The sequence below is a fragment of the Pseudopipra pipra genome, chromosome 6 (assembly GCF_036250125.1).
Source record: "Pseudopipra pipra isolate bDixPip1 chromosome 6, bDixPip1.hap1, whole genome shotgun sequence".
Classification (NCBI taxonomy): domain Eukaryota; kingdom Metazoa; phylum Chordata; class Aves; order Passeriformes; family Pipridae; genus Pseudopipra; species Pseudopipra pipra.
Genome location: NC_087554.1, coordinates 63,402,303 through 63,416,417, shown reverse-complemented (window position 1 = coordinate 63,416,417; position 14,115 = coordinate 63,402,303). Strand labels below are relative to the sequence as shown.

Genomic DNA, 14,115 nt, shown 5'->3' with positions numbered 1-14,115 from the left:
GTGCCCCTCTGCTCTGCTCAGGTGAGACCCCACCTGTGCTCCAGCTCTGGGGCACCAGCAAGGGTGTGGAGCTGCTGGAACAAGTCCAGAGGAGGCCATGGAGATGTTCCGAGGGCTCCAGGCCCTGTGCTTTGGAACCAGGCTGGGAGAGCTGGGGGTGTTCAGCCTGGAGAAGGTTCTGGGGAGACCTTAGAGACTGTTCCAGTGCCTAAAAGGACTCCAGGAGAGCTGGAGAGGGACTTTGGACAAGAGCCTGTAGTGCCAGGACAAAGGGGAATGGCTTCCCACTGCCAGAGGGCAGGGTTGGGCTACGTTAGAAGCATGCCCAGGTTATTATTGGATATTATTGGATAATAATAGAATCATATAGAATAGTTTGGGTTGGAAGGGACCTTAAAGCCCATCTCATTCCAACCCCCTGCCATGGGCAGGGACACCTTCCACTATCCCAGGTTGCTCCAACCCCGTCCAGCCTGGCTTTGGACAGTTCCAGGGATCCAGGGGCAGCCACAGCTTCTCTGGGCAACCTGTGCCAGGGCCTCCCTGCCCTCACAGCCAAGAATTCCTTCCCAGTATCTCATCTAAATCTCCCCTGTCAGTGTAAAACCATTCACCCTTGTCCTGCTGCACCAGATCCTCTGGCCCTGGGCTGTTCCCTGTGCTGTCCATGACTTCCAGGCTGGTTTTTCATGCTGCAGGGAGGATGCAGTTTCCTGTATCTCCGGTGTCCCTGGGCACGTTCCCGCTCTGGAAGGGACAAACATCCTTCTGAGATGCACTTAATGCATTAACATTTTCTTCTTTAGGCCTGGACTTGAGCCCGTGGTGAGCTCAGAGGCTGCACATTGAAAACCTCTCCTGAGGCACTCCAAGAAAACAGAGCAGGCACTGATATTCCAGGAGCAAGCCCTTCTCATGCCCCTGGGAGAACTGTCCATGCCGTTCCCTTGGAAATGGCCCCCCCTTAGCATTTTGCCTCCATTTCAGTCTCCCTGGGGAGATGCTGCTCTGTATCCAGCCTTGGTCATTCCTCCCTCCTGTAGGATTCCATCCCTCCTTCCCTATATCCCTCATCCCTGCTGATGGGCTGCAGGTGGAGCGGGAAGCCCTGAGTGGCCCCATGTCACCAGGGCTGGGAGCTGCAACCTCCTCTCTCCCACTTGTCCCAGCTCAGCATCCACCTTGGGAATGGGGAATTGTCATGGCTTCTCATGAAGAAGGGATTGTAGGAGTTTGCTCAGAAAAGGCTGGGTGGGATGTGGGGCTGCTGGATTTGGGATTCCTGGCTGTGCCTGGGTTAGCTCCCCACACACGGGTGTAACACGGGGTTTGCAATGACCCGTCTCCCTCCTGGGGCATCTCCTGGTCATGGGGGGATAAATTAAATCTCCTGTCCTTGCTGCTCCGTGGGTGCTGCTGCCTCACCAGCTGTGGAGGGGGAGCTGCCATGCCAGGGAAGGGGACACAGTGGCAGGAGACCCCCCCCCGCCCTTTGGTCATCTCGTGGTGCTGTCACAGCACTGGGTTCCAGAGAATCCCAGAATGGGTTGGGTTGGAAGGGACCTTAAGGACCATCTTGTTTCAACCCCCTGCCATGGGCAGGGACACCTTCCACTATCCCAAGTTGCTCCAAGCCCTATCCAACATGGCCTTGAACACTTCCAGGGATGGGGCATGCACACCTTCTCTGTGCCAGGGCCTCCCCACCCTCACAGGGAAGAATTCCTTCTTTAACTGGCTTCCATCCCCTTCCCTCCCATAGTCTGAGTTCTGCCCATTCCCTGCTGCTGCCTCCAGACAGGGACGGTGAGGGATGTCCACCAGGAGGGATGAGATGGGGACTGGGGCTGTGGTGGCACAGAGATGCTCCGGGAAGCTCTGCCCTTCTCTCATAAAAGTCCTTTATTAGAACAGCAAACATGACACTTCTCGTCAGTACAGCGGCTGAGTGCAGCTACCATCGCGGCACGGGGGGACGACGTCTTACAATCACTGGGGGTCTAATAAGCACCATGAACATCCTAAAGAACGGGGGAGAACGGCTGGAGAGGAGCCCCGGGTGAGCCGGCCACGGGGGCTCCTCAGGGATTCACCAAGGAGCTGCTCGGCGTTGTCCCGCAACACGGCTCTCCTGCAGCTGGGAGAAACTCCTCGGTGTGAGTCAACGAGATAGCACCCATCCAATAAATTAGGAAAACTTAATGCCAGAGCAACGAGGGAACGAATGGGACCGTCCTAGAGGAGGGCACGCTGGTAGGGAATGGGCTATTTACACTTGTCTTTCTGCTGGGCCGGGATTCCCGTCGCATCCCAGCCGGCCCTGGAGCAAAGAGCTGCGGCTCTGCGGCCAGGCTGGGAATAGCCAGCCAGGCTGGGAACACTGGCACCTGCTGGGTAGTGATCCCACTGCCTGTCCTGGTTCCACCAGCCGTGCCGGGAGCCGGCGAGGGACCGGAAAGCGAAGCGTGGGGACATGAGCATGCAGGTGCCCTCGGCTCGGGAATGGGGGCTGGCACCGGGCACGGCACCCATGACCTCCCGGTCCTCTCCTGCCTCTGAATTACCAGAAAGTCAAGTAGGGAGTGGAGGCTGCCGGGAACTGCTGCCGGCAGCAGGCGCAGGCAGGGCAGCGGGCGCGTATTCCTGAGTGCGTGGCAGGGCTGTGGCCACTCTCCTTCCTCCCCATCCCATCCCAACCCCATCCCCGGGCTCCCCGTCAGCCCCTCACTGCAGAATGGATTCTCCGGTGATCGGAAGGACACTATCAGTTCAATTTAAGGCTAGGCTTTATATGGCAACTATAAAAAAATAAACACTAATCTCCAGAGAGCCGGGCGAGGGCTCTCCGGCCTATGGCTGTGGCGTGTGTGCTGGCACTGGGGTGTGGGGAGCCAGGGAAGAAACCTCCCTGTGGGTGCTTGGCGTTGACCCGAGGGCCTGCCAGCACCTGGAGCACCCGGGAATAGGGTGGCCACCCCTGCCCCACCGCTGCGCCCCAGGGGAACACGGGACAGAGTCGGGCGTTTTGGTAAGGACATGGAGACTGACTGGTAATCCAGGACCCACCTCTACACATGACCGAGGGTGCTCTGCAAGAAAGGCCACAGGGGAAAGAAATATCCTGCAAAGTAACCGGGCTGGCAGGGGCGGAAGCTTTCCCGTGGTGGGGGTCCCTCTGTCCGGCCCCACGGAGCGGGGGGGAGAGCGCTCTGTGGAACGAGACAGGACCGCCCCCCAAAAACCCCAACTGAAATCGGTAAAACCAAACCTAAAAGCGGACACAGGAGAACAGCTCAGGCTACCTAAGTACTTCATCAGCCAGGAAGAGCTAAAGAGCGAAGCGCACACACACAGGACAGCGCGGAGGACGGAGAGCGGGGACGGCCGAAAGTCGGGGCTTCCTTCCCGCTTTCCCTCCCGGTCTCCGGCCAGAGGCCGAGCAGGGATCTGGCAACTGAGCAGGGACCCGGCAGCTGAGCAGGGCCCCAGCGGCTGCGTGGCCGGCCTTGTCCTGCAGGAGGGAACAGGCTGGCTCCTCTCATCCCGAGAAGAGGCAGCCGGCTCCGGGAGCATCCTCACGGCATGGCCGAGCGCGAAGCGTAGAATTCGGGGACCGGCAGCCCGGTGTGCAAAGTCACCTGCAATGAGAGACAGGTGGCTCAGCTGGGTCCCACCGTGCCTGGTGGGACAGCTCATGGGATGGCAGCTGGCATATCGTCCCCGGGGAGGGCGGGGGCAGCACGCAGGGAAAGGCAGGATGTGGCCGGAGATGTGGGGAGCTCCTCCCGTCCCTCTGCACATCCTCCCTGCTGCAGGATGGGCTGGGAGTGTCCCCAAAACTGTGGTGGTGGCTTGTTCCTGACTTGCTTGTGCTGCTGGAGCCCCCGTTGAACTGGGGCTGCTGGTACCAGGGGTACCACACCCCAAATATTCCCAGTATTGTGACAGTTGGCTGCCGGAGAGGTGGGAGATGGCAGGAGCTGGGTCTTTGTGCAGATGGGATGGACAAGAGGGGATGAAGGGGCCTGAAGGACAGCAAAGCCATTATGGGAGACCTTGGAGAAGCCCCTGAGCTGAGGGGGGATGGAGACAGTGGGGGAAACAGGGATAGTGGAGGGAATGGGGACAGTGGACGAGACAGGGACAGTGGAGGGGATGCTGGTGGGAGGAAGGACCTTTGTGGTGGGGAAGCTGAGCAGTATCAGGGTGATGGGGCAGGGTGGAGGGGGATGCTGAAGTGAAGACTTTAATGGTCCCTCCTAACTCAAGCCATCCTGGTTCCATGAAAATGGAAGTTAGGCACTTGTCTGGGCTTCATCCAGGGATGGGGAGGGACGTAGCAGAGACTGCAACGCTGGAGAAAGGGAGAGGGAAGGAAATACTGGAGACCTGAGGTTCACTGGTCAGGGAAAAATCCTGGTCCATCAGGGATCCAGGCAGGCTCCATATGTAGGGACTGACTGGGCAAGGGGCCAGGCCCTGGAAGTGCTCACACACACCAATGAGCAGCACAGGGGGAATTCAGTTCCCTCCACAAATGTCTTGATTTGGGAGGAAAGCACAAATCCTCCTTTTATTGCAGCAGCAGCATTTTGCCCTTCAGGTACAGATTTACAGAAAACTTTGTCTAAAATACAATGACTTTCTTCCTAATTAGAGTTGTTTTTAATTAGTCATACACCTCTGGAGAAGGATAATGAATGACTTGAGTTTATTGGCAGTCTTTTATCAGCATCCCACGGGATTTCTCTGTTGTCAGGGGATTTAAGCTCTGCCTTGCCCAGAGAACCCACAAAGCTGAGGGGCTCCAGAAATGCCTTGTCCCTTATGGCTGGGTAGAGGACTGAGATAGGAATTAAACCCATCACACAGCAGGACATTTTTTACCACACCAAATTAATACAGTACCTCTAAAACCAGACAAGATGGGCTTCTTTAAAGTTTCCTAATTAAACATTTGTCAGCCCTTCTGCAAGCCAGGCAGACTCCCTTGCCTGCAAGGCTCTTAGAGTGGGACACTGTGGCAGGGATGCTCCCAGGGTTTGGGATGGTTGTGACCCACCTCTGCCTCAGTGCTGCTGGAAAACTATCACTGCCTTGGTGACAGCACAGTAAACCCTGTATCCTGATGGATATAATAGAGCAAGTCCTAATCCATGGATCCCTAATTTACAGAGGCCACTTGGTGCCTTCTGCCCTTGCACAGAAGTGTTCATAGAATCTCAGAATGGTTTGAGATGGAAGGGATATTAAAGATCATCCACTGCCAACCCCTGCCATGGGCAGGGAGACCTTCCACTAGCCCAGGTCGCTCCAAGCCCTGTCCAACCTGGAGCAGCCACAGCTCCTCTGGCCAACCTGTGCCAGGGCCCCACCATCCTCACAGCCAAGAATTCCTTCCCAATATCCCATCTAACCCTGTCCTATTTCAGTGGGAAGCCATTCCCCCTTGTCCTGTCCCTCCAGGCCCTTGTCCAAAGTCCCTCTCCAGCTTTGACATCCACTGTAGAAGACAATGCCAAAATTCTTGACACCCTGAGATCATCCATTACGTGCAACGTGTCCTTGGATGTGCCTGGGCACTTGTGCAGGTTGGAGGTGAGGGCAGTGGTAGGGTGGATGTGCCAAAGCCAGGTTTGGTGAATGTGGAAGACTCCCACGGGGGGATGACAGCAGGGATGTGATCAGTGAGAAGAAAAATGAAGGATGGAAATACCAGATCGGCCCAGGGAGCCACCGCTCGGTGATGTTCAGGAATGCTGAGAGCTTGGGAGAGAGGGAGAGAAGAGGGGTTTGAAATGCCCCAGGGGGAAATAGGCTTTAAAAGGTGCCCTTCTCCCTGGTGATGGTCTCATCTGGGTGCTGGGAGAGCTGTAAGAGCTGGTGAGGCTCTTGTGGGGTAGTATCAAAACACAGTTATCAAACCCCATCAACCAGGAAGGGCTGGAGAATCCTAGTGCTCCAGCAGCCCTGACGGAGAAACCTGGAGCAAGGAGCCAGCAGGAGCTGTGGCTGCAGGAAGGCCTGTCCTGATTTTGAGGACTCACAGATAGTTTAGGGTCTAAGTTTAGCTCCTTCTGAGCTGTCCTTGTTGCGCAAGAGCCCTCCTGCTCCACAAAGTCCCACTGAACTCCCACTGCAGTGGCAGCAGCATGAGGGGGAGAGTGACAGCAAGTCCACCCCTGGGGATGCTCCAGGGAGCCCGTCCAAGCCCGTACCTGCACGTTCCTGTTGAGGCTGACGGCGGGGAAGAAGAGGCCCTCCAGGTTCTCGAAGGCGACGGGCCCCTGCTGGTCCTCGTTGATGGAGAACGTCAAAGTCCTCCTGGTCAGATCCAGCAGCACTCCCACCGTGGCACCTTTCGTTATCCCGCCCTCGGTTCTGTGGGGGAAGAGATCAGTGGTTTAATGCTCCCTGTGCTCCTGGCTCAGGGTTCAGGGCCTGGACCTCAAGGAGTGATGATGCCGAACGTCACCCAGGAGCCACGACCTGCTCCCATCCCAGCCATGCTCATGAATCCCTGGGCACCTCCTCCTCAATCCTCCCTGTTTTGTGATGTCCCCAAGGGCAAAGCGACCCTGAGAGCAGCCACGGCAATGCGGGAAACACATGGAACTGGGGAGCAAAGCTGCAGGACCCACACCAAAACCTGCTGGTCCACAAGGGAATGTCCCTTGAGGCTGCAGGAAGGTGACACCAGGCTCTCCCCAAGCCAAGTCCCCAGTCCTGCAGGGAACATGAGCAGTAGCTGCAGCACAGGGATCAAGGGAAATGTTGTTTTCTTATTGCAGGAGTTGCAAGTTGGGCGTTACTGGGAAGGGGATGCTACATGGGACAAGTCAGCATGGAAAGAGAAGGGAAGGAATATTGGAGCAAGGCAGCACCAGGCAGGCAGGGACTGTCCCTGCTCAGGGCAAGGGCACATCCTCTCATAGAGGTGATGGGGACTGATGTCTCCCTTCCCACCTGTAGGTGCCACTGGGAAAGCCACAGGCTCTTCCTTGGGCTGAGCTTGGGCTGTCGTCTCCCTGGAGGAAAGACCCTGTTCCAAACCACGTACCTGTTGGTGTGGGAGTTGTTGTGCATGAACCAGCTCCTGTTGTTGTCCACGTACATGGCCCAGGCCTTGTCGTCCTTGCCCAGCATGGCATCCTTCAGGACGTCGATGCGTGCCACGCCGAAGGCCGGGTCGGGGTGGTTGTCGTACCGATCGATCGACAGCTCCCAGTAATGGAGCCCTTTGGAAAAGCCCGTTTTCCCCAGCACAACCCTGTCATCGTAGCTGTTGCAGGTGACAGTCAGGTTGTCGTTGGAAAAGATGATGTCAGCGTGGGCAGAGGAAGGATCGAAAGAGAACCAAGCCACTGGAACACACAGACAACGCCGGGTTAGCGTGGCCGGGGCGCGGCCGCCGGAGCCGCGCGGAGCGGACACGGACATGCTGCATGCAGGGAATGACATGGAGCACGCGGGGAGCTGCACAGTGGAGGGGGCTGCTGGCTCACAGAGGGTAACTTCCATCGTGGAGGGGTGCCCTGAGCTCCTCTGGCTGCAGCTGCCAGTGTGGCTGAGGTTTTACGGCCAGGAGGAGTTTTGCTCTTGCTGGTCCATGTCTCCATCCCCTCCCCATGTCTGTCTCAGCTCATGAGCCTGCAGGATCCTCGAGATCTCCTAAAATTTGGCCCTAGCAGGAGACATGAGATACCAGACAGGTCTCCAGGCTCTATCTAACATAGAATTATGGAATGGTTTGGGTTGGAAGGGACCTTAAAGCCCAGGTCCTTCCAACCCCCCACCATGGGCAGGGACACCTCCCACTAGACCAGGCTGCTCCAAGCCCTGCCCAACCTGGCCTTGGACATAACTTTTACAACTAAGAGCTGGTTACTCGTGCAGCAGTTTGCGGGGTCAGGTCAGTGTGGGAAGGGCACTGAGGATCAGCAGATAAACTCTGTGTGTGTGTATTTGAGGGCTGTTTTTGGGAACCAAAAGCACATAGAAAGGTCTACATCGACAGAGATGCCACGTCACACCAGAAAACCTCCCTGCCGAGCAACGAGCCACACGCAAGACAAGAGCCAGATCACGGGAAGGCTGGAAAACACCTCAAAACCCTCCAGGACTCAGTACAGCTGCTGGTTTAAATGCTGACAATCTGACAGATAACAGTGTCACATCCTCGACACGGCAGAGGGACACAAGCCACCAGCCCGGCTCCCCCCCCCGGGTGGTTTTCTCCGGCAGTCACCGAAACGCGAAGTGACACATCCACAAAACAACTCTGACGGCTGCGGGAGGGAACACGGCTTGAAAAATAAAGCACTCTGGTGAGACTGATTCACTGGTTTATTGGAGTTCCACAGGACAGGTCACATGCAACGCGGGCGCCCCCGGGGCCGCCACCCCACACAGCCCCCCCGGCCGTACCTGCCACCATTTTTTTAATGTCAACTGTGGTCATTCCCAGGGAAAGGCATGCGGGAGAGAAAACAGCACGTCAGGTTGGGTGAGGCAAGGAAGGAGAAACCGCTCCTGCTTGTCTGTGTCTCCAGCCAGAGCAGGGAACTTTCAGGGTTTTGCATCAGGGTGGGGCGAGGCGGCACAGAGATGGGCTCGGGCTGCGAGCTGGGGCAGGGTGGTTGGCACGGTGGTGAAGGAATCCCATGGGGATGGGGACTCCTTCTCCCAGGGGGATGAACAAGACTGACCCTGCAGGCAGTCTGAAGAGGACAGGCAAGCAGCAACCACCTTGTTTTAATTAGCTGCAGAGGGGCTAATTGCCTCACCAGCATTTGGCCCACGTTCAAGTGCCCTTAGTGAACGGGAATATGTATTGTTTTGGAGTTACTGAACCATGGAATGGTTTGGGATGGAAGGGACCTTAATGACCATCTAGTTCCAACCCCCCTGCCATGGGCAGGGACAACTTCCACTAGCCCAGGTTGCTCCAAGCCCCATCCAACCTGGCCCTGGACACTTCCAGGGATCCAGGGCAGCCACGGCTTCTCTGGGCAACCTGTGCCAGGGCCTCACCACCCTCACAGTAAGCAATTCCTTCCCAATATCCCATTTAACCCTGCTCTCTGGCAGTTTAAAAGAGCAGGAGGAGAGCAGTAGGATCAGTTCTTAATTACAGAGCCACTTCCAGAGCACTGACCTCAGGCTTCTCTTTAAAACCATACGGGAGAAAAACTTAAAAATGTCTTTACATCTTACACCAATCACCACTCTCCTTCCAAATATGCCTCCTGCTCAGGGCAGTGGTAGAGCCCCCATCCCTGGAGGGATTTAAAAGCCATGTGGATGTGGCACTGGGGGATATGGGTCAGTGGTGGCCTTGGCAGTGCTGAGGGAACGATGATCTCAGAGGGCTTTTCCAACCTTAACGATTCCATGATTCTCTGACATCCCAGAGTGCTCTGCAAGCAGGGTGTGAGAGCAAGAAATGCTGCACGGTCGCCAAAGAAAAGTTAAAAGATTAAAAAGCAAAAAAAAAAGATGAAGCAACACGCAGTAGGTGCCAGTTAATTGTAATAAAGATACTTGCCTAATTGAGAGTAAGGCGATCCTTGTGTGTCAAAATTGCATCCTATAAAGAGATACTACATTTCACACATCACAGCTGAGGAACAACAAGCACCTGACAAACACTTGGGAGCATTTAATCATTAACTAAGCGTCCAGCAGCCACAGGAGGCCTGATTCATTAAAAGCCAGAGAGCACGAGAGGAGCCACAAACACAACACGTGAGTTTATGGGTGGACTGTGACCTGATTCCTCAGGACACCCAGTTGTTCAGCTTTCCTCCAGAAAAAGAAGCAGGAAGTTTTAGCCTTGGCGGAGTATCTTGGCTGCTTGGTAAATATTCTCAGGATTGACTGAAAAAACACTCCTTGGAGGAGAGGGACTGAGCAAAGAGCAGCCAAGCAAAGAGCAGTGTGTCCAGTGGATAGGAAGCACCGAGCTTTTCCAGGCCGCCTCCCTGATGGATGTGTGGTCTGGGCAAGAGTGGAGAGGGAAAGGGGGTCCCTGGGGGCAGAAGGGCAAAGGACACCAGGCTATGCATCAAATGCATGGGCAGGATGTGTCGGGGTGCCCTTTATCCTCCTGTGCCTGACTGATGGCTGCAAATACCTCTGGAGAGCTGGGATGCAGCAAAGGACTGGTTCAGGGGCTTGTCCTCACCAGGTGGAGAGGACAACACGAAGCCCCATGTTGGCACTGCATGGAAGAGCACTCACCAAAGGTTCTGGATTTCAAGGACACCCTGTGGAGCCCTGTGACTGGTTTTCCCCCCTCCTGACGTGCCTGCTGGTGGGAAAGCCCCTGGCTGTGGTTGTGCTCCGTGCCGTGCTCGCGTGGCACCTCCCGAGGCTGTTTTAATGAATCGTGCCCCCTGCCCTTGTCCAAAAAGTGCTTTTCAAGGTCTCTGCCCATCGTTGTGGTCCAAGCTCTTGTGAGGGAGCCCATCTTGGTGTTCAGGGCCCTGTTTTTCCCTGTCCCCCCCACCCCACCCCAGAGTGTGGCTGCAGAGGGTCCACACTGCCCACACGGGTACCCCCTCGCGGCCAGTGCGGTGGTCTCGGAACACTGGACACAAAGGAAGGAACATTCCTAACAAAAAAACAGCGTTGAAGCCATCAGCTCACAGCAGCAGGATGAGAAATAAAACACAAAAAAGCACAAAGAAAAGAAAGTTCGCAGGGTCCCCCCGGTTATTCTGGCAAGGGTCATGCTGCAGCATTCCTCATTCCGTGTTATGGGATGGAAACCAAACGATCGGGGGCCCCCATTCTTCCCGGGCTTACGCCAGAGGAAGGCGGGAATTGCGCCGTTGGAGCGGTGTAAATCCGGAGCGGCGGAAGAATCAGGGCCCAGGATCTTTAGCAAAGGAAGATGTGCAGAGACTGGTTAGAAAACGGCTCCGAGAGATCCCTGTGCCTGCGGCTCCTCGCTGGCTGCCCGAAACCATCCCTCGTTCTGCCTGACCTGCCTGCGTCCCACCACAGCCCAGGATTTCGGGAACAGGGCGGGAAGCCAAGCGCTCGTGTGGGGGCTGCCAGATGAGCGAGGCATCACAGGAGTGGTGTCCTCTGCTCTGCAGAAAACAAGGCTTTGGTACAGTCATGTCTGGCTTTGGAAAAGCCGAGCCCAGTGCTCAAAGCTGAGCGGATGCAAGCCCATGTCTTCAGGGTCCTAAGCTGGGCTGTGAGCTGGGCTGAGCTGGAATCAGAGAGTCCCAGACTGGTTTGGGTTGGGGGGGACTTAAAATCATCTTGTTCCAACCCCCTGCCATGGGCAGGGACACCTTCCCCTATCCCAGGTTGCTCCAAGCCCTGTCCAGCCTGGAACGCTTGCAGGCACGGGGAGTCCACAACCTCTCTGGGCAACAAGTTAGACCTTGCCTGCATCCAGATTTGCTTCTTGCTTAAGAAGGGTTTAGATTTAATCAACCAAACTGATTTCACAGACCGAATCTCACAGTAGAGGCTGTGCCTCCTGGCTATATAGGGAAAACAAACCATCGGGGTGTTCCCATAGGTTTCTCCCAGGGAAGGTCTTTCCTTCTGACTGTCCCTTGACACAAGATCAATGCAAACTAGAGATGAGGGATCTCCTAGTGGAAGGTGTCCCTGCCTGTAGCAGAAGGTCGGAACTGGATGGTCCTTAAGGTCCCTTCCAACCCAAACCAGCCTGGAATTCTATGATCTGCTTTGCCGGCTGTGCCGAAGGGTTCAGCAACGCCCTGCCAAGAACAGCACCCACATGAGGAGTTACTGTGCTGTTCCATCACCCCAAACTGCCCACATACAGACAAAAACACCACAAGAACTAGGCCACCAGAACCCCCCCTCGGCGGCAGGAGCAGGCCAGTGACAAACAGAAAGAATTCCCCCTGCCATCCATCCGCATGTCATGGGAAAAACAAACACAACGGAACAGAACAAACAGATAGTTTGGAGATGCCCAGAAGCACAGACCAAGAGGAAACGCCAGAGGTGCTCAGCTCACCGGCTGAATTCAGGGACTGTAAGGAAGAATGCAAGCTCAGCTGGTGGGCCGAAGATCTTAGCTCAAAGTAGGATCTCCCCGAGAAGCTGGGTTGCAGGTTAAGGGTGGAGGAGAAAGGACTCATTCTACGAAGCTGCGATCTTTCCAAAGGCACTGGAAAAGGGAGGGTCTGTTCTTCTGACTGCGTGTCTAAACAGTAAGATCAACGCAAACTAGAGATCAGAAACGGGATCTCTGCTCTGGACGGCGTCGCTCCACCGCCCGAGCCCGGATCCTGGAGCAGAGCACAGACGCTCCGGCACCGCACGGATCCTGCTCCGGCGCGTGGGGCGGGAATGTCTGGGGCCGTGCAACCCAGCCAGGCCCTCCAGGGCAGCCTTGCCTGGCAGCACCGGCAAGGAAAACGCGTTCATCTTCATGTCAGCATGACAAATTCAATAGGTTTTTTTTCGTTAAAGGGGGTCCTGCACCTCTTCACAGTAACGCACCTAAAAAAATTCACAGGTTACCATGCACACTCCCCATCGTGCTCTTCATACATCTCACACCTTTCTGTGCACAACAATGGTGGAAAAATTCAGTAGGTAACACTGAAAAGGCATTTTGCAGGGCTGTACTAAGCTCTGTCACCCTAAAGAGCCACCAAGCACCCACCTTACTCAAAGGTTGTTCGGGATGTTGTGTTCTTGGTATCCCTTTGTACCTGTCAAAACACATCTGAGCCTTACAGTAAGAATTTAACTCATGGGATTCACAGAAAAATGTCAGAGTAGAGGGAACCCCTCGGGTCATCTGTTTTCACACACGGTCACCTCCTGCAACTTCTTCCCTAGCCTTGTCTAGGGATATGTTGACATGAAAACACGGAATCCGCCATCCACACATTCAAATTCCCGGCACACTGAATATCCCCAGCCTTCCTATCTCAGCTGTGAATATGGACTGAGGTGGAAATCATGTTAAAACAGGTAAAAAGGGAACGTTTCTCTGCCCAGTGGGTTGTAACTTCTGCTGCTGCGGCCGAGGCTGTGGAGGCAAAGGGTGTCAAGCGGGGTCAGGCATGGGTTACGTAAATTATTGCAAAACAGGTCAAAAAACAGAGCTCAAGCTTAGGGAAGGGTGGGCTCTAAGGCCTCCCAAGAGTGAGAGGAGCTACTACCATGAGTAGCCACGCTCATGGCTCCCCCTAATTAGCACCCTATAGCTCCTTGGAGGCTGTTTCCCCTTGGATTTTCACCCCTTTCCAAGAGCTGCCGGTTAAAAAGCCCTGGCTGCTGCTGAGGGTCATTCCATGAACGGTCAGGAATTTGAAGCTGGGCTCCAAATGGGGAGCTGGGTTTGAAAGAAGAGAAAAGAAGAGGGGCTTGACTATGCTGGGGAAGGGAGGTGGAAGCTCTGGGCCTGGGGAGCAGGCAGGGACAGTCCCCTCTTCTCCATCTCCACCTGGGATGAGTTGGTCCTTCATCACATGGAGAAGCACCACACTGGAGGTACTCAGAACCATCTCAGAAACCTGTGTAGAGAAAAGCAGCCCAGCAGCCAGCCCACCTGCAGACTCCAATCCCTTAGGAAGGTCTCTAAGTCAGCAGGAGACTGACTAGAACCTGGAAAATCTGCTGGATGAGGGAAGATCAGGAGTGCAGGGGCTGCCCAGCTCAGGGAGGAGGAGGCTGGGGGAGAGCTGAGGTCTCCCAGGGGTGAGGAGAGCCAAGCAGTGCTGCCACTGGCCAAGCTTTTGGGAGATGTCTGTGCCCTGGGACAGGCTCAGCTTGCAAAACCCCTCCCAGACTGATTTCCCAGCCTACAGCTGGACTTGATCCAGGAGCTTGTGTAACAGAGAGATTAAGGCAGGTCTCACATGGCACAGCCTTGGAGCCTTTGGCTAAGATGTGACAGGGCAGGAGGCACTCCTAGGGCTGATGTGAAACAGCCTGACATCAGCTCAGCAGAGGACACGGTTCAAGGAAAAGAACTTTGCCTTCAGCCCTTCCTCCCATTTGGCCGTGCTGATGATGGGGATCTTCACCCCTGGGAAGCTCCAGCATGTGGGAAGGGCTCTGGGGCACTGCCCTTCTCCCAGCCAGGAACCACCTTGTCCTGCT

The 14,115-nt window shown here is 55.5% G+C and overlaps 1 protein-coding gene across 8 annotated transcripts in view; it reads right to left on the bottom strand.

Annotated features, from left to right (window-relative positions):
• Window positions 1–1,884: 1,884 nt before the first annotated feature.
• The window catches only part of TRIM9 (tripartite motif containing 9), a 63,391-nt gene continuing 51,160 nt past the window's right edge, over window positions 1,885–14,115 (bottom strand). For 2 of the 8 annotated variants that reach the window (XM_064659651.1, XM_064659650.1), the window contains exons 8-13: window positions 12,014–12,202; window positions 9,548–9,589; window positions 8,428–8,451; window positions 7,061–7,364; window positions 6,219–6,381; window positions 1,885–3,638 (exon numbers count right to left, since the gene is read on the bottom strand). In XM_064659651.1, the coding sequence (XP_064515721.1) occupies window positions 3,576–3,638; window positions 6,219–6,381; window positions 7,061–7,364; window positions 8,428–8,451; window positions 9,548–9,589; window positions 12,014–12,202 (785 nt within the window). In that variant the 3' untranslated portion in view covers window positions 1,885–3,575. The other 6 variants (XM_064659655.1, XM_064659656.1, XM_064659652.1 and 3 more) reach the window with 5 other exon arrangements.